Here is a 22,396-nt window from a genome sequence, read left to right as displayed (position 1 = left end):
TGTCTTTCCTCTGAGTAGGAGACTGACTCTGCACACAGTACTCAAGGTACAACCTCATCAAGGCCCTGTATAACTGCAGCAAGAAGAGGCAAGAGAAACCAGGATTGTTTTTGTTGAGAGCAGTTCAGGAAATTTCATTCTCAAGGTTTCGCTGCCATCAGTCTCTGTTAGAAGGTTATTCACTCCCAATCTTCAATCCCACCAAATATAAAACTGCTTAGATACAGTAATTATAGAATTAAAGACATACAGATAGCACTTAGTCGAGATTTAAGGTGTCCAAAATTAAAAGAGACAAAAAAGATAAATTATTTTCATTGACAGGATGATCAATAGGGAGCAGATTTAAGATAATTAGCACAAGAAACAAAGGCGAGACCAGGAGAATTTATTTTTGCATGTTCTGGAATACATTTCGTGAAAGATTGCGAGAAGCAGATTCGGTCTAAAAAGAGCTTGAGAAATATGTTTGAAGAGAGAGAAAAAAATCCAGTGGAAAGAATAAGGCAGTGAAACTAATTGGATAACTCAACATTGTGGCAATGCCACAATGAATTAATTACCATAGCGAAATCGTGCTAATTGCATCCATTTCCTCAGGCTCATGAACACTAATAAGTACATTGAGAAGACATTTCAATAAACTTTCCTAAGTAACCAATTATTACACCCCGCTCAACCTAATGAATTCTCCGTCGGCATTGTTTTAAAGCCATTTTAATATAGAGTTATTCAGTGGAATGGACACTGATTACAAATTTAGTCTTACTAAATTTTCAAGTTCATCAATGAAGCTCCATTATTAAATAAAAAAAATTAATGCAAAATGGTGATAGACATTCTAATACATTGCACAGTTATCCTGGCTCAAGGTGAATTATGTGTTCTGTGCAATGCAAATGAGCTTGTATGGAACTCTAAGCAAAACAAACCTAAACTGGGAGTTATTATGAGTACAGCATGCACCCAGATTTCCAAGCGACCTGAACAAAACTGTAGACATCTACTTGATCTAAAATTTGCTCCTCACCAACTTGTTTGGAGAGATTATTATGTACTTCTGGGGCAGGTGGGACTGGAACCTGGGTTTCCTGGCCCAGAGATGGGAACAACGTCACTGCATCATAAATCCTCCCTTTCCTAAACTATAATAGTTGGGCTTCACTTTCAGAATAATTGCTCGTGAAGATAAGCAGTGGGATCATAATGTGCCATGGTTTAGCCCCAGTTTTCATGACTCAGTGGGGAAGTGGACTGAAAACCAAGCCCCAGTATTCGCGGAGTTCTCATGTGTGAAAATCCAATTGCAACCTGATTTTCCAATTTTTATCTGAAAGTTCAGGTTAAAAAAATACACCAGACTGTTTTCCTTAATAGGAAAATAGCTATTTTTTAAAACCAATAGCAATAAGTAGAGATGTTGAATTATTTATCCATGCTTTATCCATACCATTTTCTTAAAATTCACATACATGAGATGCAAATATTATGGATGGAGAAAGAAAGCTAAAGTGCCAGAAGCATAATACTGGCTCCGGTATGTATTGTTTTCTTTTGAGCTCTTTTCTTTCCCTCTGGCACTTTGCTGATAATACGAGGTTGTGGGTACGCTGACATACAGTTGGGCGTAAAATGAAACCTCCAAACCAATTGGTCATGATAATGTGGAGATTTACATGGAAAGCAGGCCTAGTATAAAAACAGCCTGGTTTGGTTGGGAGGTAACTGCGCCCACCTTGTCTGGGGCCTGGAAAACAAACTATTGTGCAGCTAACACAGAGACACCTGGAGTTCATTTTTGGATGATGGAATGTCTGGAAAGGTACTGAAAGTACTGGGAAATTGTCTTGCAGCATGTAACATTAGATTCAGAACAATATTAATATCAGGAATTTTGCCCAACTCATTGGACATCATCAAATTGCCCTGGTCTCGCAAACCCAATTGGACTTGCACCAGTGGGCTGGGGTTCGTGATACCAATGCCATGGAATCTGAGACAGAGCTCCAAGTGTTCACTGTCACCAGTCCCTGACTAGCTGAAAGACAGTGGAACTCATTAGTTTGCATTTGTATAAAGTAGTTTCAGCTGACTGATTCGCTCATTAGTTTGTATCTATCATTAGTATTTAAACCTAATAAATTTGCTACGAAGCACACATGCCGCCTTGTATTAATTTTGATGAGACCTTAAAGACCCCATTAGATACTTTCAGCATAACACTACAACCAGGTCAGTATCTTTCATTCAATGGCTGAGGCTTTTCTCTTCATTGCCTCTGAATGTGGTTTCCCCCCTTTTTCTTTTGAAAGGAAATTTGCCAAGAGAAATGTGGAGGACAACAGCTTGCTATTGTGGATCTTCATTTACTACTTCACACAGAATGGAGAGAGAGAGAGAGAGAGAGAGAGAGAGAGGCATTAGGTGTTTTTTCTTCACTGGGCTGGATTTTTTTGCCGTACTGTCCAAACACAAGGTTGGTTCATAGCAGGTGGTCATAATCAATCGGCTGAGTCTGATTCTGATTTTAAAAAATATCAACATCACCCAATGTGATGCAATTCTGTGTGGAATGCTCACTCACTACATGAAAAGGCAGTGTTGTAAATATCGCGTATTCCAGCAACTTGTTTCAGTTTTTAAAGTTACAAACATCGTGCACAGTTTCTTCGGTTTAAAGCAGTATCTACTCACTTTTCTTAATCCAGTCTAAAAGAACAAAAATGGTCTTTACGAAATGTAGGCAGCAAACAAGTTTGATGCTAGGTGATTTGAATGACTGTGAGCATCCAGTGCTAATTGGTCTGTTCAATGGTTCAAACACCATAATTGTGACTTACCAGCATCAGTTCAAGTTAGTCTGTGACTCTCTAAAGGAGTTGGATTTTGATTGGGGCAGATCTTGGCACTTGTGCAGGAGCTCTTTAACTTTGGAAAGTCAAAAGGATGACATAACTAGGAGCAAGCTCTAAGGATTTTGGATGCTGCAGTAGACACCTTGGTGTAGAAGGTGTAATGAAGAAGACTTGTTTTTCTTAGGAAAGACAGGAGACCAACCAGACAAATACTCAAAACTGCAATAGGAGCAAATAGTGTCTTTAGTCAATCTCAGAATAACAGGATGCTCTGCTATAAAATGTTAAGTAACCTCATGAGTGGGAGAAAGTGAGGACTGCAGACACTGGAGATCAGAGCTGAAAACTGTTTCTGGAAAAGCGCAGCAGGTCAGGCAGCATCCAAGGAGCAGGAGAATCGACATTTCGGGCATATTCCCTTCTTCAGGAATGAGGAGGGTGTGCCAAGCAGGCTAAGATAAAAGGTAGGGAGGAGGAACTTGGTGGAGGGGCGTTGGGAATGCAATAGGTGGAAGGAGGTTAAGGTGAGGGTGATAGGCCAGAGAGGGGGTGGGGGCAGAGAGGTCAGGAAGAAGATTGCAGTCAAGAAGGCGGTGCTGAGTCCAAGGGTTGGGACTGAGATAAGGTGGGGGGGAGGGGAAATGAGGAAGCTGGAGAAATCTGCATTCATCCCTTGTGGTTGGAGGGTTCCTAGGCAGAGGTTGAACAGTTCATCCACTTTACTAACACCTTCCACCCTGACCTCAAATTTATCTGGTTCATCTCAGACTCCTCCCTCCATTTCTATCTCAGGCGACCAACTCAACACGGACATTTACTATAAACCGACCGACTCCCACAGCTACCTAGATTACACCTCCTCCCACCCTGCCCCCTGTAAAAATGCCATCCCATATTCCCAATTCCTTCGCCTCCGCCGCATCTGCACCCAGGAGGACCAATTCCAATACCGAACAACCCGGATGGCCTCCTTCAAAGACCGCAATTTCCCCTCAGATGTGGTTGACAATGCTCTCCACCACATCTCCTCCTCTTCCTGCTCCTCCGCCTTTGAACCCTGCCCCTCCAATCGCCACTATGACAGAACCCCACTGGTCCTTACCTACCACCCCACCAACCTCCAGATACATTGTATCATCCTTCGTCATTTCCGCCACCTCCAAACAGACCCCACCACCAAGGATATATTTCCCTTCCATCCCCTATCAGCGTTCCAGAAAGACCACTCCCTCCGCAACTCCCTCGTCAGGTCCACACCCCCCCACCAACCGAACCTCCATTCCCGGCACCTTCCCCTGCAACCACAAGAAATGCAAAACCTGTGCCCACTCCTCCCCCCTCACTTCCCTCCAAGGCCCCAAGGGATCCTTCCATATCTGTCACAAATTCACCTGCACCTCCATACACATCATTTACTGCATCCGCTGCACCAGATGTGGCCTCCTCTGCATTGGGGAGACAGGCCACCTACTTGCGGAACGTTTCAGAGAACACCTCTGGGTCACCCGTTCCAACCAACTGTCCTGTGGCTGAACACTTTAACTCCCCCTCCCACTCCACCAAGGACATGCAGGTCCTTGGCCTCCTCCATCGCCAGACCATGGCAACACGACACCTGGAGGAAGAGCGCCTCATGTTCTGCCTAGGAATCCTCCAACCACAAGGGATGAATGCAGAATTCTCCAGCTTCCTCATTTCCACCCCACCCCCACCTTATCTCAGTCCCAACCCTCGGACTCAGCACCGCCTTCTTGACCTGCAATCTTCTTCCCGACCTCTCTGCCCCCACCCCCTCTCTGGCCTATCACCCTCACCTTAACCTCCTTCCACCTATTGCATTCCCAACGCCCCTCCCCCAATTCCCTCCTCCCTACCTTTTATCTTAGCCTGCTTGGCACACCCTCCACATTCCTGAAGAAGGGCTTATGCCCGAAACATCGATTCTCCTGCTCCTTGGATGCTGCCTGACCTGCTGCGCTTTTCCAGCAACACATTTTTTAACCTCATGAGTGGTCAAGTTCTTCAATGAATTTTTAAAGAACTCATCCAAGCAATGTCACTGAGAGTCTCTGGCGTTGCTCAATTCACTATGTACTCACATATGAACAATTTCTACCAATTCGGAGTCATTCCTGATATTCATATGCACTCACTGACTACATCTACAAGCATCGCACCTCTCAATTTGATCTTGTGATTGTCGCCCGATCACCCAATCAGACTGAATGACACACACTGATACATTTCTGTCTCTTGCAGAATAAACCAGGGCAGCAGGAGGTAATTAAAGGGAGAAAGACATGCCTCTGTGTCCTGGTGTATGTAGAGGAGATTGCACTGATTGTTAAGCCAAGGTTATGGCGAGTAAGACACTGAAACAATTGAAGATGACTGTCATCATTTCAAATCCTCGTCCTCTTACTATTCTATTGCCCCCACATCCCACGTTCTGATTGGATTTACCAGCTTCAGAAAGGGTGAACATGCATTACTTGCTTGTCCCACTCTTGCTTCTCATACTAAAGTCTTAAGCTGTGTCTTCCTCCATTCTAGTACGTAACAGTTGTAGTCTTGTAATTTTGCACTCTCAGCTGCAAGCTCAGATACTGACACTATGTATTCAATAGAGGATGAATTAAAAGTGAGATCTGCGTGAGCTAAAGATATTGGAAGGTGAAATCAGTCCAACACACTGATGTAAGCTCAAATAATCTGTTAGCCATGCTTTAGTTTGTCATGATGGCTAATTGCAGATGACACAGGGGAATACTTGAGTTTGAAGGCATGATGATATTAATCTGGATTCTTGACATTGACCTTCATGATACTCAGATCACAAACCAGCTGGACATTGAAACTGGGTTTGCTTAAGGGTTGAGTTGATATAGGTGTAGCCAATGCTACAGACTGGCACCGGTGCAAACATTATGGGTGGAGGACTGTCACCAATTAATCCTGTCATAGGTAAAGCATTTTACAAGAGCATTCAATTAAACCCTCTGGGGGGGGAGAGATTAGGTCTAGAAGCAGAAGCATCGTGGTCCATAATTTCCCTCCCTGCTCTTGCTCTAAGGCCAAGAAATGAACCATGATAAGTACCAACTTGATTCCTTCAATTATATTTGTAAAAACCCGGTCTTTATCTTTCTTTGTTTAACGCTGGCTTCTATTTTTTCACTTGTTTGCGAGAATATTGCTTTTTGTAAATCTAGTAATTGAACTTAAATGAGTATTCTGCATACTTTGACTCTCCTTTTGTTACTTTTGAAATGAAAACAGCTATTTTGAGAAAAAGTATTCAGCTGGTGATATCTCTGGGGTTTTAATTTGTATTTTTTGATCTTTTGGATGAAGATTAATGCAGTGTACTATTGAATAAAAATAAATAGGCTTACTGTGTATGAATCAATTTCACATCACTTCATATCAAACATCTACTGTTTTTATTAAACCCATTCTGTCAAGCATATTTTAAAAATGCTTTGAAAAAATGAGAAATTTTTGTACGTGGGAAGTATTGTTCTGAGTAGCATAGTTTCTGGTATATGTTGTGTAACCAGCCTGCCATCTTTGATGGTAAATAAAAAATAATGTGCCCATTCGCCTAGCTTTACTGAAACTAAAGTCGGAGTCAGCTCTGCTCAGTTGCTAGTTCTCTTACCTTTTGTTATGGTATTTATGGATAATCTTACGAGCCTCAAGTACAGGTCAACGATCATTTATTGAGCCAACGTTGGGAGAGTTTATCTCAGAAAAGACTGAGGTAATACTAACTCAACGATGATTCATCAGATTTTTATACGTTTTAAGTCTGTCGATGGTACATTACTCAAATTCTGAAGTGGTCTGTTTTAGACAAAGATTAGAGTGGTGCTGGAAAAACACAGCAGGTCAAGCAGCATCCGAGGAGCAAGAAAATCGATGTTTTGGGCAAAAGCCCTTCTTAATGAAGAACTTTTGCCCGAAACGTCGATTTTCCTGCTCCTTGGATGCTGCCTGACCATCAATGCTTTTCCAGCGCCACTCTAATCTTGACTCTAATCTCCAGCATCTCCAATAGCCACTTTCGCCCTTTTTTTAGACATATACTTGTTTTTCCATACATTTTAAAAAAAGGCAAGACGCCTGTTACCCCTGGTCTCACCACTCCTAGTCTTCCCAGGTTCCATCCTTTCTTCTCTTCAGAGCCTGTGCTTCGTTCCCATCATTGACTAAACCTCATTGCTTTGTCTTTCTTACTGTGGTGCATGGTCATCCTCACACACTATTTCCAAATAAGACCTCAGGGTTAATGTTGGTTCAGCTAGCAGATTCATTTTCACAGAAACTGTCTGCCAAATCTGAGTATGTTTATGCAGTTAAATAATTTTTGTTTTTAACTTGACTACTTTCTTGAATAACAATAAATGAAAATCAAACTTAAATCATTTATATGAGTATTGCTTTCGAAGTTAAAGCTCCTTACCTCATTTTAATCCCAGTTGGAAATTCATGTGGATTTATAGGTTAACTCAACAAAGTTCTCTCTACCACTCTGTTCAAAGATTTGGAGTCAAGTCTGAAGATGTGAGCAAATAAATAAGATCAACATTTAAATGAACAACTGCAATATTGTTACCTTGCACGTGGAAGATTTGCCTGTAATTTGCACAGGTTGGCAGGAAAAAATTATGAAAAGATGTTATGTCCTCTGATGTCTCAATATTCCTTCTTCAACACTAACCCTGCCAAAACAGGTTAACAGTTCATTTATCTGAATGTTATTTGTGGGTCCTCACTGTATATAAGCTAGCTACTGCAATGCTGAAAATGTGTTGCTGGTTAAAGCACAGCAGGTTAGGCAGCATCCAAGGAACAGGAAACTCGACGTTTCATGCCGGAGCCCTTCGGGCCCAAAACGTCGAGTTTCCTGTTCCTTGGATGCTGCCTGACCTGCTGTGCTTTAACCAGCAACACATTTTCAGCTCTGATCTCCAGCATCTGCAGACCTCACTTTTTACTTGATAGCTACTGCAATGACCTACATAATAATAGTCACTGTACTTCAAAAGGAATACTAGCAGTAACATTCTGAGAGACATGATGAGGACATGAGAAATGATAAATGATGTACATCAAAGAATAAAGTTTGCATAATGCTGTTTAGTATATTTCTGTAAGCAGTGTTGATGTATATTACATTTGTTGGGATGATGGATTGTGTTACAGAGCGTGATAGTTAGTGTAGCAACTGTTGTTGCTAAGTTATGAATGACATTCTGTTAGTCATATTTTAGAACATTAAAACTGATTTTTAAGATTCATCTTATCATGCCAGTTTAAGTACAGCTTATTTTCTGCTTGCTCAGTGTTGTGCTTTCTGGTTGTTTCAATAGCTTTTATAAAATTTCCTGTTTGGTGACTTGTGAAAAGTTAAATATTTTTATTGTTTTTTTAAGTGGTGCCTAATGTTATGTTAAAAGCCCTCCATAGCTTTTCCTTGCATCCTGTTTGTTCAGTTCTATCTACAGATCCATTCTTTCATCATTGTTCTTCTCGACTTGCCTGCAGTCTTTCGCGCCATCTTCCACCAAAGCCTTGCCACTCTCGACTAGCTAGGCCTTACTGCTCTCACCCCATCCCATTTTTATCCATTAAATCCTGGCCAAAAGATCACATGCAGTGGCTTCTCTTCTTGCTCCTCTGATGTTAAAGATTTTGGCCTTGGGCTGCCTCCCATTTCTCATCACATGCAGCCCCTTATTTCCATTGTTCAAAGCACATTGCTAGTTTTCATACATACGCTGACACGCCCAGCTCCACCTCACCGATACCCTTTGCAACTTCTTCACTGTTGCTAATTTTTCAGACTGCTCATCTGACATTCACGACAGGATGAGCAGAAATCTTCTTAGTTTTAAACATTTGGAAAATTGGAGTAATTGATTTTGGTGCTCACTCCATAACTCCATTCCTGTCTTCAGCCCTGCCCCTGACAATTTGTCACAATTTTTGATTTCACGTTTGATCTGGTGATGAGTTTCCAACCTCGTATTTTTGTGCCATCATTAAAACTATATGGTTTAGTGTCTATAGTATCACCCAACTTCACCTCAGTTTAGCTCAGCTGCTGCTCAAACCTGTTTTGATAACTTCAGTTTCGAGGTAACAAAGACATTTCAATGCACTCAGAACTGGTGTCTTATAGTCAACCTTCCTTTAATGTTGAAGTCATTGAAAACGACTGCTCATCTCTGATCTCACAGCAGGGTATGTTCCTTGTGTTCATTGACCTATATGACCGACTGGTCCGCCAATGTCTTGATTTCAAAAATCTAATTTTTGTTTTCAAATCTCTTCATGACCTTCTCCCATCTATCCCTTCTCTAGCTCCACAATCCTTCAATATAATCTCTGCTCCTCTGAATCAGCTCTTGTGAGTGCACAATTTTAATTGTCGACCATTGGTGTCTATGCCTTTGAAGACCTTGGAGGAGGAGGCACCATCTTTGGTTCACTAACCTAATACAGCTCCAAATAGTACCACACTTGAAGAAAAAAGCAAGTTGTTATGCAACAAACATGCTGGGGACAGTCAGTAGGTCTGGCAACATCTGTGGAGAGAGAATTAGTTGTTGTGAGAAAGAGAACATTTTGAAATGATGTGACTTTTCAGATAGTTGTGCATAGATGGGTGGCAGGTCAGAATATGGAACAGGATATAAAAATAGCAAATATTGACAGAAAATGAATGAGAGAAATGTTAGAGTATGAAAGAAAACTAGCTGCAGGCGTAAAAACAGATAGTAAAAGTTTTAATAGACATTTTTTAAAAAAAGGTTGTTAACAAAAAAGACCGTATCTCTTTTGTTTTGATTGCGAACTGAGCAGGAAATACTTTTAAAAAAAATTGTTGAAATCATTACTGTCTTTCTTAAAAGCAAGTTAACCTCCACTTATTGCAAGTGCTGTTTATATTGTTGGTTGTTCAAGCAATAGAGAATGTTTACTACAGACAATTTAGAACTGAGTGTGTACAAAATGGAATTTGGCCAGCCACAAATAGCTGATTGATCTGTGGAACAGTGACCAGTTGTCAATGACAAAGGCCTGTCAACAACTATGTGATTGGCTCCGAGGTAGCTGACTGGCTAATTTTACTATTTGAAATAGCCTGAGAGTATTTTGGCATAAACCAACAGGCTTACAAAAAAGGAGGGTGCTGTCATTCTCTCTGTGCTTTAAAATACACCCTCAAACCTGAAGAAAGACAAGTTTATTTCAGTCATCAGTTGCTGTAAGCAGTATCTTCTAACCAATAAGTCAGAGATCATATAAGTGTGAGCCAGTTCCTCTTTTTCACAACCTTCTTCCTACCCATGCCCTTGGATACCAATATGGACTATGACCTTTGACTGATCATGCTGCACTGGAAAAGTGTCACGTCTACGGTTGCAATAACACTGTCTGTTCTCCACCTAACAAATCCCTTACGACTGCTCCTGTTGCACTTTCTCCCTTCCTGTGTAACAGAGCTATCTGCAGTTCCATCAGCTTGGCTCTTTTTGCATATCTCTGTGAAACCATTGCCCTGAATTGCATCCATAATGCAAAAATGATTTGTGTAAATAGTCTTGTTGAACTGCACCACCTACTGGGTTATTTTGCACAGCCTGGTGGTCACATGGCCTCCATATGCTTGTGTACCTCTATCGTGCTGTGTGACTACTTTTCCAAATCTGCTGTTCACATTACCCTGTGCCTCACAGATGTACCATTGTCACTACAATCACTCCTTGAGCTCTCAGCTGAAATTTCTGCAGTTGGTGACAGTTCTTGGGCATGTGTTCATCTAGGTCACATGAAGTGTCCACAATTCCCACACATAACATGCTGGGCAGTCTCCATCTGAGTTTTTACTTCAGATTTCTGTAAGAAATATGGATGAGTTAGCCTGTGCCTTTCTGTTGGGGAGAGGCAGAGAGACTTTTGTTTTTGAATGTGTGGAAAGTCACTGTGAAGAAACGTTTGTAACCTGGTCAGTCATTAAGTCATGCAGCATGGGACAGACCCTTAGGTTCCACCAGTCCGTGTTGACCATAATCCCAAACTAATCTAGTTTGCCCCTGCCCCTGGCCCATATCCCTCCAAACATTCCTTATTCATGTACTTATCTAAATGTCTTTTAAATATTGTAACTATACCTGCACCTACCACTTCCTCTGGAAGTTCATTCCACACACGAACCACTCTGTGTAAAAATGTGCCCCCATGTCTTCTTTAAATCTTTCTCCTGTCACCTTAAAAACATGTCCCCAGTCTTGAAATCCTCAATCTTTGGAAAAGGCCACCTGCCATTCATCTTATCTATACCCCTCATGACTTTACAAACCTCTAAAAGGTCACCCCTCAGCTTCTATGCTTTAGTGAAAAACTCCCAGCCTATCCAGCCTCTCCTTTTAACTCAAGCCCTCCATTCCCGTCAACATTCTTCTGAACTGTCTCCAGCTTCATAATGTCCTCCCGAGAAGAAAGATTGAAGATAATAGTGATACGATAAACGTGAGATGTTGCATTTTGGCAAAGCAAATCTTAGCAGGACTTATACACTTAATAGAAAGGTCCTGGGGAGTGTTGCTGAACAAAGAGACCTTGGAGTGCAGGTTCATAGCTCCTTGAAAGTAGAGTCACAGGTAGATAAGATAGTGAAGATGATGTTTGGTATGCTTTCCTTTATTGGTCAAAGTATTGAGTACAAGAGTTGGGAGGTCATGTGGCAGCTGTACAGGACATTGGTGAGGCCACTGTTGGAATTTTGCATGCAAATCTGGTCTCCTTCCTATCGGAAAGATGTTGTGAAACTTGAAAGGGTTCAGAAAAGATTTACAAGAATGTTGCCAGGGTTGGAGGATTTGAATTATAGGGAGAGGTTGAATAGGGCTGTTTTCCCTGTAGCGTCGGAGGATGAGGGGTCATCTTATTGAGGTTTATAAGATCATGAGGGGCATGATAGGTTAAAATAGACAGTCTTTCCCCTGGGGTGGGGGATTCCAGAACTAGAGTGCATAGGTTTAGGGTAAGAAGGGAAAGATATAAAAGTGACCTAAGGGGCAACTGTATCACACAGATGGTGGTACGTGTATGGAATGAGCGGCCAGAGAAAGTGATGGAGGCTGGTACAATTGCAATGTTTAAAAGGCATTTGGATGGGTATATGAATCGGAAGTGTTTGGAGGGATATGGGCTGGGTGCTGCCAGGTGGGACAGAATATCTGGTCGGCATGGGTCTGTTTCCATGCTGTACATCTCTATGACTCTATGACTTCACTGGGCTTAAGGGTCTGCAGAGAATGTTTCAGGGCAAATTTGTTTTGCTGTTTGTGATATGATCTTTCCAACTTGAGATTGCTTTTTTTGTTTTGTGTAATTATCTTCTGATCTTTTGTTAAAAGCAACATTGTCTCTTGTAAATATATCCAGTGACTGACCATCGTGGTAAAGCAAATTACAAAAATAAAAGTGTTGATCTAACAAGCTAGGTTTCACCCTAGGATCTGACTTATCCACAGCTGAGTTCATAATACGAGAAGACTTGGGTAGAAAATAGTGAGGCTTTGCTACAAAAGTACATGGTGCTAATGAGATGACATCTAGAGGACTGTGTACAGTTTTAGTATCCTTATTTAAGAAAGAAAGAACCATAATTGTATTAGAAACCCTTCAGCGAAGGTTCAATGAGTTGATTCCTGGGATGAAGGAACACTCCTCGGACCTTAATGAAGAGAGATTGGACAGATTGGGGATGTTTTCCTTTGATCAGTGCAGATTGAAAGGAGACATGAGTGAGATATATAAAATTATGTGGGGCCCAGATAGGATAGTTAGGAAGGAACCTTTCCCCTTGGATTATCAACAACCAAAAGACATAGATTTAAGCGAAAGTGTCGAAGGTTTAGAAGAGGTGTGAGGAAGGGTTTTTTTCATTCAGAAGGTGTGGGGATCTGGAACTCATTGTCTGTAAGGATAGTGGAAGCAGAAACCCTCATAACATTTACGTAGTATTTGGATGTGCACTTGCGATGCAGAAATGCAAGGTCATGAGCCAAACGCTAGAAGATGGGATGATAATAGCTAGGTATTTGTTTTTTTTTAACCAACATCGACATGATGGGCTGAAGGAGAAAATGAAGGTTGCAGGTGCTGGAGATCAGAGTCGAACCCAGTCTTGTGCTGGAAAAGGACAGGTCAGGCAGCATCCAAGGAGCAGGAGAGTCAACGTTTTGGATATTGAGGCCACAATCAGATCAACTGTGTTCTTGCCAAATAACGGGACAGACTCGAGGCACCAAATGGCCTACTCTGCCGAACGAAATTATGTTCTTAGCTGACCAGGTGGTCAGTTTACACGCTCTGAGTGGTCCTCTCTGCCTGGCTGTACTGGCTGTGTTCTGTCCAAGTTTGGTCAGTCGTTCCCATGTTAAGTTTATTGGAAAGCTGAAATAAGTGGTGGTGTCACTTAATGTTGTCTGTTTATTTGCGTTTGTTCACTCATGGCAGGTGGGTGTCACTGCCTGATCATTTCTTGCCCGTCCCTAGTTGCCCTTGAGAAGGTGGCGGTGAGCTACCTTCTTGAACCGCTGCAGTCCATGTGCTGTCGGTAGATCCACAGTGCCCTTCAGAACGGAATAATTATGATTATTATTGTCCAATCTTTTGAGGGTTTCTCAAACAAGTTAAAACATTATTTGTTATATGCTAAGTTATTTTGAAAAATAATTTAAATTAAAATATTGTTTATTTCTCAAAGGCTCTGGTTGGAGAAAAGGCATGCTACCAGTCAGTCAGTGGCTATGGAGGACAAATTATCTATCTGGGAACCAAGGTAACATATACATCTTCCTCACTATTCAGAATTTATTCAGGAAATATAATTATAATGTAAGCATCAGAGCATGAGGTAAGCTTCTGCATATTTATGAAACAGCACGAGCGCATGTTTTATTCAGCAAAAGATGCAATGAATTTCTTTTAAAAGGATTGCGCCTTTTGGGACATTTCATTGATCTTTTCCACCATGAAAAAGTTGAACCCCCGCCGTTAGTCCCTGGAAGTTGTGTTGTTCATCTTCACAGATAAGGCTGATAGTGGGGAAATCTGTCACGGCGCTCTGCTGGAATATACAATTTGGGCATTGATTGAAATAGGAACTGAATCACATCTTTAAATCATTTTGTTGGCTGGACTCTGATTGCAAAGGGGAAAGTGTCTTACATAATGTTGATTAAATTCAAATGCCTTTTAGGCTTCCAGTTATATTCTACTATTTGGTCATTGTCTATTCTGATGCATTTCATGTTTGCTTAATTTACTCCCTATACTTGGTTTATTTTATCTATTTATAGACTGCTGTGAGGCAAGGTACAATTGCTGTCTTGCTGGATATTACATTTTTTCCTCACCTCTATATGCAGAAATAAATGTGTGCATTGGAATAATGAAGATACTTCAGACACCAGAAGTAGCTTTATTATAGTATTGTTAATATACATTAAAAAAATATGCACCCGGACTTTGCTGTTTCTTCCCTATATATATATTTTCAGTATAATGTTTGGTCATTTAACTTGCTCAACTTTATTCTGTCTTCTTTTGTTTAAAACTTGATAATTATTCCTTACTACTACTGCCCTTGTGGACAAGGTGTGGAGGCAATTATTTTCATCAGGACTTTTCACTGATGGAAACGGATCTTTAAGTACTAGCTGTCTGACAAGTTGACAGCCCAGTTTTGGAGAGTGAGCAGTGCTTGGCTGGCATCAATAAATAAAGGACAAGATTTCTGAGAGGTGGCATTCTTATGCTGATTGCTACTCTGCCTCTTCTTACCCTTGGAAAGAGGGAGCTCCGCAATTCTGGAGGGGGGTGGGGTAGAGTGGAGTTCTATTCCAGGCTCCCTCAGAAATGTGCAGTTGTACTTCCATTGACAAGTACTGCAGAATTGAAAGGAGAAGCCAAATTAGGTTCCCTTTTCACAGCAGTCATCTGCTGCAGTCTGAAATTTAAGCGTCCAGAGAGACATCTTGATTGTTGTTGTCAAACAGTGAGTACATAATGTAAGTGTGATGTTAGGATGCATGGAGGGTAGGATGTCAGATGGGTAAGGGGTTAGGGGTGCAAGATAAGTCAGATAGCAATGACAGCTGGTTATGGGGTAGGGTACCAGGGAATAAGATGCCAGATGAGTAGTGAGTTGTATGCTGGGTAGACAGGGTGCCAGGGCTCAAGGTAGTTAGGGAAGTAATGCAGTATTTTTAGGGTAGTTTGGGGTTGGTTGGGAGAAATCTGTGTCAAGCAGCAGGGATGGATGAGTCATGTGGAATGGGGGAATGGAGAGTGTATTAGGAAGGAAGGTCGGGTACGAAGCCTGAGGTTGGAGTATTGCCTCCAATGGCATGGAGAAGTGGTGGTGGTGGTGGAGGGGGAAGAGGCGTATCTAGTGGTATACAGAGGTTGGGGGGGTGGCAGAGTCATGTCCGGTGGTATAGAGAAATGGGGGGAGCGTGTGGGGTAAGGAGTCCTGGGAGCTGTTGGGTGAAGGCCTGAGAAGTGGTCTGGTGGAGGTGTAGTTGGATGTGTGTGAGCTAAGTCTGGAGTCAATTGAATAGCATCTAATTAGATCTGAGTAAATATTTTACTTAATTTCAGTGCACCCCTTTGAATTATCCAATTTAGTTGGTAAATTTAATTGGAGACTTCCAGACATAGAGGCGTTCCACAGCAGTTTTAAATTTCCCAGGTCCCCATGCAACTCCTTTCTATGCTGAAGTAATGACTGTCAGGCCACTATAGAATGAGGGCAAATCAGAAGTAGATTATTCAGTTTCTCAAGCCTGCCCCACCTTTCAACAGGATTACAGTCTATTTGCCCAAGACCTCTGTTCCTCTTTTTTGCCAGCTTCTTTCAGCTGTCAATTCTGCCCCCACAACACACTCTGGGTAGTGAAATTCATGCATCACCACCCTCTGACAGACTGAACTCTTTTGTATCTTGGTTTTAAATGAATGTCCCCGTACTGTAACCATGTCCCTTTAGTTCAATATTCCTTCACCAGTGGAAATATCTTCTCAGCATGTAAATCAAAACCAAAGCGTGCTAGAGAAGTACAAAAGGTCTGGCAATGTCTGTGCAGAGAATAACACTTTACAGTTCTGACAAAATGATTACTGGACATAAACTATTAATTCTGTTTTCTCCCTAAAGGGGCTGCCAGACCATCTCAATTCCTCCAGCAATTTGATTTTGTTTTAGATCTCCAGTATCCACAGTTCTTTTGTTTATTCCCAAAATTCACCCTGTCGATCTCCCTCACAATCTAATATGTTTCATTCTTCAAAAGTCTAATGAATCGAGTCTTAATCTGTTCAGGTACTTGTTGGTATATCACCCCCTTTGTTGTGGGAATCAGGTAGGTGAACCCCATTTAAACTGGAACCAATGTCAGTATATCATTTTTTAAATAAAGGGACCAAAACAGTACACGGGACTCTGGGTAAGGCATCACAGTCAGGCTGTGCCGATGTTACAAGACTTTCTTGTTATTAAACTCATGATACTGCATGAGGTATATTCAGCTTCTTTCCTCCACTGGTCCTTCCGTATTCACTTCCTGTTGTATCTCAGTGTCCATTCAGAGAGAGTAGAGGAGGAATCCCTTTGTTGGGCTGGGGGTGGGGAATCTCCACTGTTGGGGAATTGTACCTCTTGGGAAAAATTTCGAATGCCTTTCTCTGTCTTCTGGCAGTGATTAAAAACATTGAACAAGTTTAAAGCTGGCTCCTGTTACTGTAGTCAGTATGACGTTTGTTTCTGCTTTATGCTGAAATACTGACCTGTGCACCTGCCACAACTAGCCTGGGATTTCCCCAGTTGCACAACTAGTAACCTTGCCTCTACCTTTCGCACTCTCACTTGCTCTTTTACAAGAGGACTGAAGGAGAAGACAATCCAACTACCAGATTTCACACAGTTTTGAGGCTGAGTAGTCCTTAGGTCATACAATCTAGACTTCTCCATCTACTAATGGCTGACATACCTTTTAGCTACTGCTCCCAGTATTTCCATGATTCAGAACCCCAGGAGACAGAACCTTTTGATTCTGAAGGCTCTGGATAATCCAAGATGGAGGACAGGAAAAAGTTGTGGCTCCTTCTTTTGAGGTATTTTCAGTGTTGGAGCTGATTTCCTCAAATTCTAGGAGCAGTAATTATTGTTTGATAAACTGTTTCATTATTTTGTATTTTGGGAAAACAAAAATCAATGCAATGGAACTTTAAAAATGAGGAAGAGAGACAAAGGTAGTGACAACATGGGAAGTGAATCAAATGGAGAAATAAACCTGCACTGCTGTCTGACTCAGCGGTGAATCCGTTTGATTTCGAGTATCTCCGGACATAAGGCCTTTTCCCCACGGTGGGGGTCGGGGAATTGGAGGGGGTGGAGTCCAAAACCAGAGGGCATAGGTTTAAGGTGAGGGGGAAAGATTTAAAAAGGACCGAAGGGATATGTGTAGGGAATGAGCTGCCAGAGGAACTGGTCAAGGCTGATACAATTACAACATTTAAAAGATATCTGGATGAGTATATGAGTAGTAAGGGTTGAGAGAGATATGGGCCAAATCCTGGCAATTGGGAGTAGATTAATTCAGGATATCTGGTTGGCATGGATGAGTTGGACTAAAGTATCTGTTTCAATGCTGTACACCTCTGTGACTCTATGTTGTTAAGATGCAAGATTTGGAAATTGTGTCTTATTTTACTGAATTCAGTGGAAACCTTCCGTATTACATGACAAATGTATTGACTGTTTTTTGTCCCTTCTCTTCCAGTCAGTGCATGTGATTACTCTGAGGACTTGGCGGGAGGTAAGCAAGTTACAATTGTGCAATGCTATTTTGAGTGAGAGGCAGATCGCCATCTCATGTGGAGTTTTTCCATTAAAACTTAACAGTCAGCTTGCTCTGACACATTCAAACAGCTTGTCTTGTTAGTTTACTAATAAACTGTCCTCCTGCCTTCACATCCTAAAGTCTCTCACATCCCTGTCTATTTATGCCTTGACCTATACCAATTCCATCTGAATTGGCATTCAAGTAGCAGCATGATAGACTAGTTCTTACTCTGATCACTCATTTAGACGTAAACTCTTGTCAGCACAGCAATGTGCAGATTACTCTTCGTCTGTTAAGTTCTGTTCAGTCACATTCTTTGCTTTATTAACTCTTTGCTCTGAAAAGGGAACTTTAAAAAGAACTGGATCAGAATAGACCATTTGGCCTGTCATGTCATTTGCTCCACGTCACAATTCACTTTTGCATGGATCACCTTTTAAGTTTTATTAAGAGGGGAGGTTGCGGTGGAGTAATGATGTATTACCAATGTATTATTGTCCAAAGATATAGGCTGATGTTCTGGATTTGAATCCCATCATGGCAGATGGTGAAATTTAAATTCTATTAGTTAATATAACGGTGCCCATGAAATGATTTTCAATGTTGTAAAAACCTGTCTGTTTCACCAGTGTCCTTTAGGCAAGGAAATCTGCCTTTTTCTCCTGATCTGGCCTTCCATCCTCTCTCAAATGGCTCATCATGTCACTCAGTTGGACAAAGTAATGAAACCAGACAGACCACCCAGTGTCAACAAGACACAAGAAATGACAATGGTCATCACTGTCACTTTGGTCCTGCAAAGTCCTTTGAATCTGGTGTCTTGTGCCAAAATTGAGAGAGTTGTCCTACAGACTATTTGAGCAACAGATTTACATAATCTTTCTCGTGAATCATACGGACAATATCTCAGACACAACCATTAACATTGCAATATAAAGACAAATGTAGTAACTGCAGTAAGTGCAAATTCAATGGGTTGAATGGCCTAATTCTGCTATAGATCTTCTGATCTTATTAAGAAATGTTTAGTTATGTCAGTTCTAATTAGTTTACCCCATGTCCAAAGATTGTGTCCTGGCTCTAGACTCTCCAACAAAGGTAAAAATCCATCCTGCGTCTAGTTTAAGGAGCCCGGTTAAAATTTTCCACATTTCAATCAGATCGTCTCTCATCCTTCACAGCACTGATGAATACAGAATCAGTCAAAATAATCTCTCTTCATAGAACAGTCCTGCCATGTGCTTCTGAGAAAGGGTCGCCTGACCTGAAACGTTAACTTTCATTTCTCCTCCCAGATACTGCCAGACTTGCTCAGTTGTTTTATAATGTGATGCGAATGTAGTACAGAAATGACAACAGGCCATTTGGCCCATTGAGTGTTCCCCACCATTCAGTACAATCATGGCTGATCATCCAGTTTAATGTCATCTCCCACACTATCTAGACCTATACTACTGCAGACCCGAAACATTAACTCTGATTTCTCTTCACAGAAGCTGCCAGACCTGCTGAGCTTTTCCAGCAATTTCTAATTTTGTTTCTGATTTACAGCATCTGCTGTTCTTTTGGTTTTTATCAAGAGGTAGATATGTTTTTAGATTGTAAGAGCATTGGGGGTATGGGGAGAAAGCAAAAATATGGCATTGGAAGAGAAGGTTAACCATGACCATAATAGCAGAGCATACTCGTAGGTGGAATGACTAGCTCCTGCGACTAGTTTGTGTTTCTCTGGCCAGCTACAGGACAGGCTCTGGAGTAGGTGGTGAGGGAACCAACTGGAGCCAACTTCTTGTTGCTCTTACTATCAGTCGTAGCAGATACACCTGCTCATGACAGTTTCAGTATAAATGACCACTGCACAGTCCTTATGAAGACTAATTCTTATCTCACATTGATGTTACCTCCATTATGCTGTATGTATTATTACTCAGCCGGTTATGATTCATTGGAATTCTCTACTCCAGAGAGCTGAGGAATCTCCAACTGAGTAGGTTTAAAGTAAAAATCGACAGTTTTTTAAGTAACAATGATGTAAAGGAATATGGGGATAGTATAGAAAGAGACATTAAAGTAGATGATCAGCCACAATTGTATCGGATGGTGGGGCACACTCGATGGGCTGAATGGCCTATTGTTGTCTCTGTATTACATTACAAAATCATGTTTCTTTCTGAAAATCTATCCTAAGTTATTATTAGGAGTCTATCCATATCCGACACCGTAGCATATTCAAACAATTCAAATGATGTGGAGGTGCTGGTGTTGGACTGAGGCTGACAAAGTCAGAAGTTACAAGAGCCATGGGGTGCAGGTCCGTGGCACAGAGTCTGTCCTTGTTGCTCTGAAGGGAAGGGGAGAGAGGAGCAGAGCATTAGTCACTGGGGACTCTATTGTTAGGGGGACAGATAGGAGGTTCTGTGGGAATGAGAGAGACTCATGATTGGTGTATTGCCTCTCAGGTGCCAGGGTTTCTGATGTCTCGGATGATGTTTTCAGAATTGAGGGGGAGGGGGAGCAGCCCCAAGTCGTAGTCCACAGAGGCACCAATGACATAGGTAGGAAAAGGGATGGGGATTAAGGCAGAAGTTCAGGGAGCTAGGGTGGAAGCTTGGAGCTAGAACAAAGAGTAATTACCTCTGGTTTGTTGCCCGTGCCGCATGCTAACAAAGCGAGGAGTTGAACACGTGGCTACAGGATTTTGCAGGATGGAGGGTTTCGGATACCTGGATAATTGGGGATCATTGTGGGGTAGGTGTGACCTCTACAAACAGGATGGTCTACACCTGAACCAGAGGGGTACCAATATCTTGGGGAGGGATATTTGCTAATGCATTTCGGGAGGGTTTTAACTAATTCAGCAGGGGATGGGAACTTAAATTTTAGTCCCAGTGTCCAGGAGCTTGAGAGTAGTGAGGTCAGAAATATTGTTTCAAGGTCTCATCAGTTCACTGGCAAGCAGAAAGGTGGTTTGAAGTCTGTCTACATCAACGCCAAGAGCATCTGGAATAAGGTGGGTGAACTTGCAGCTTGGGTTGTGACCTGGAACTTCAACGTTGTGGCCATTTTGGAGACATGGATAGAGCAGGGACAGCAATGGTTGTTGCAGGTTCTGAGATTTAGATTTTTCACTAAGAACAGGGAAGATGGTAAAAGAGGGAGTTGTGGCATTGTTAGTCAAGGACAATATTACGGTAGCAGAAAGGACGTTTGAAGACCCGTCTACTGAGGTAGTATGGGCTGAGATTAGAAACAGGAAAGGAGAGGTCACCCTCTTGGGAGTTTTCTATAGGCCTCCAAATAGTTCTGGAGATGTGGAGGAAAGGATTGATGATGATTCTGGATAGGTGCGAGAGTAACAGGGTAGTTGTTATGGGGGACTTCAACTTTCCAAATATTGACTAGAAATACTCTAGTTCATATATTTTGTTGGGTCAGCTTTTGTCCAGTGTGTACAGGACAGCTTCCTGACACAATATGTCGACAGGCCAACGAGGAGCGAGGCCACATTGGATTTGGTACTGGGTAATGAACCTGGCCAGGTGTTAGATTTGGAGGTCAGTGAGCTGTTTGGTGATAGTGACCACAATTCAGTTATGTTTACTTTAACGATGGAAAAGGAATGGTATACACTGCAAGGCAAGAGTTATTCTGGGGGAATGGCAATTATGATGCGATGCAATTAGGCAAGATTTAGGATGCATAGAATCGGCAAGGAAACTGCAGGGATGGGCACAATTGAAAGGTGGAGCTTATACAAGGAACTGCTACTGCGTATACTTGATAAGTGTATACCTGTCAGGCAGGGAGGAAGTGATCGAGTGAGGGAGACATGGTTTACTAAAGAAGTTGAATTTCTTGTTAAGATGAAGAAGAATGCTTATGTTAGGATGAGATGTGAAGGCTCAGTTAGGGTGCTTCAGAGTTTCAATTAGCCAGGAAAGACCTAAAGAGAGAACTAAGAAGAGCCAGAATGGGACAAGAGAAATTGTTGGCAGATAGGATCAAGGAAAGTCCTAAAGCTTTCTATTGTATATCAGGAATAAAAGAATGATGAGATTAAGATTAGAGCCAATCAAGAGCAGTAGTGGAAAATTGTGCGTGGAGTCTGAGGAGATAGGAGAAGCGGCAAATTAATATTTTTTATCGGTATTCATACTGGAAAAAGACAACGCTGTCATGGAGAATAGTGACTAGACTAGGTGGGATTGAGATTCACAAGGAGGAGGTGTTGGCAATTCTGAAAAGTGTGAAAATAGGTAAGTACCCTTGGCTGGATGGATTTGTCCTAGGATTTTCTGGGAAGCCAGGGAGGAGATTACAGAGCCTTTGGCTTTGTCTTTATTTTGTCATTGTCTACAGGAATAGTGCCAAAGACTGGAGGTTAGCAAATGATGTCCCCTTGTTCAAGAAGGGGAATAGACACAACCCTGGTAAAGATTACAAGAGATGGGATTTATAATCTTCTAGAAAGGAATCAGTAGATTAGAGATAGTTGACATGATTTTGTGAAGGGTAGGTTGTGCCTCACAAACCGTATTGAGAATTTGAGAAGGTGACCAAACAGGTGGAGGAGGGTATAGCGGCTGATATGGTATATATGGATTTCAGTAACAT

General features: G+C 41.7%; 1 protein-coding gene across 2 annotated transcripts in view; it reads left to right on the top strand.

The window, feature by feature from the left end:
- Positions 1 to 22,396, top strand: part of vps8 (VPS8 subunit of CORVET complex) — a 543,230-nt gene that overhangs the window by 57,727 nt on the left and 463,107 nt on the right. For both annotated transcript variants that reach the window (XM_060827508.1, XM_060827507.1), the window contains 2 exons: positions 13,642 to 13,716; positions 17,720 to 17,755. In XM_060827508.1, the coding sequence (XP_060683491.1) occupies positions 13,642 to 13,716; positions 17,720 to 17,755 (111 nt within the window). The remainder of the gene's footprint in view (positions 1 to 13,641; positions 13,717 to 17,719; positions 17,756 to 22,396) is intronic.

The sequence above is a fragment of the Hemiscyllium ocellatum genome, chromosome 7 (assembly GCF_020745735.1).
Source record: "Hemiscyllium ocellatum isolate sHemOce1 chromosome 7, sHemOce1.pat.X.cur, whole genome shotgun sequence".
NCBI lineage: Eukaryota > Metazoa > Chordata > Chondrichthyes > Orectolobiformes > Hemiscylliidae > Hemiscyllium > Hemiscyllium ocellatum.
Note: the sequence above shows the minus strand (reverse complement) of the source record. Positions and strands in the feature narration are given on the sequence as shown.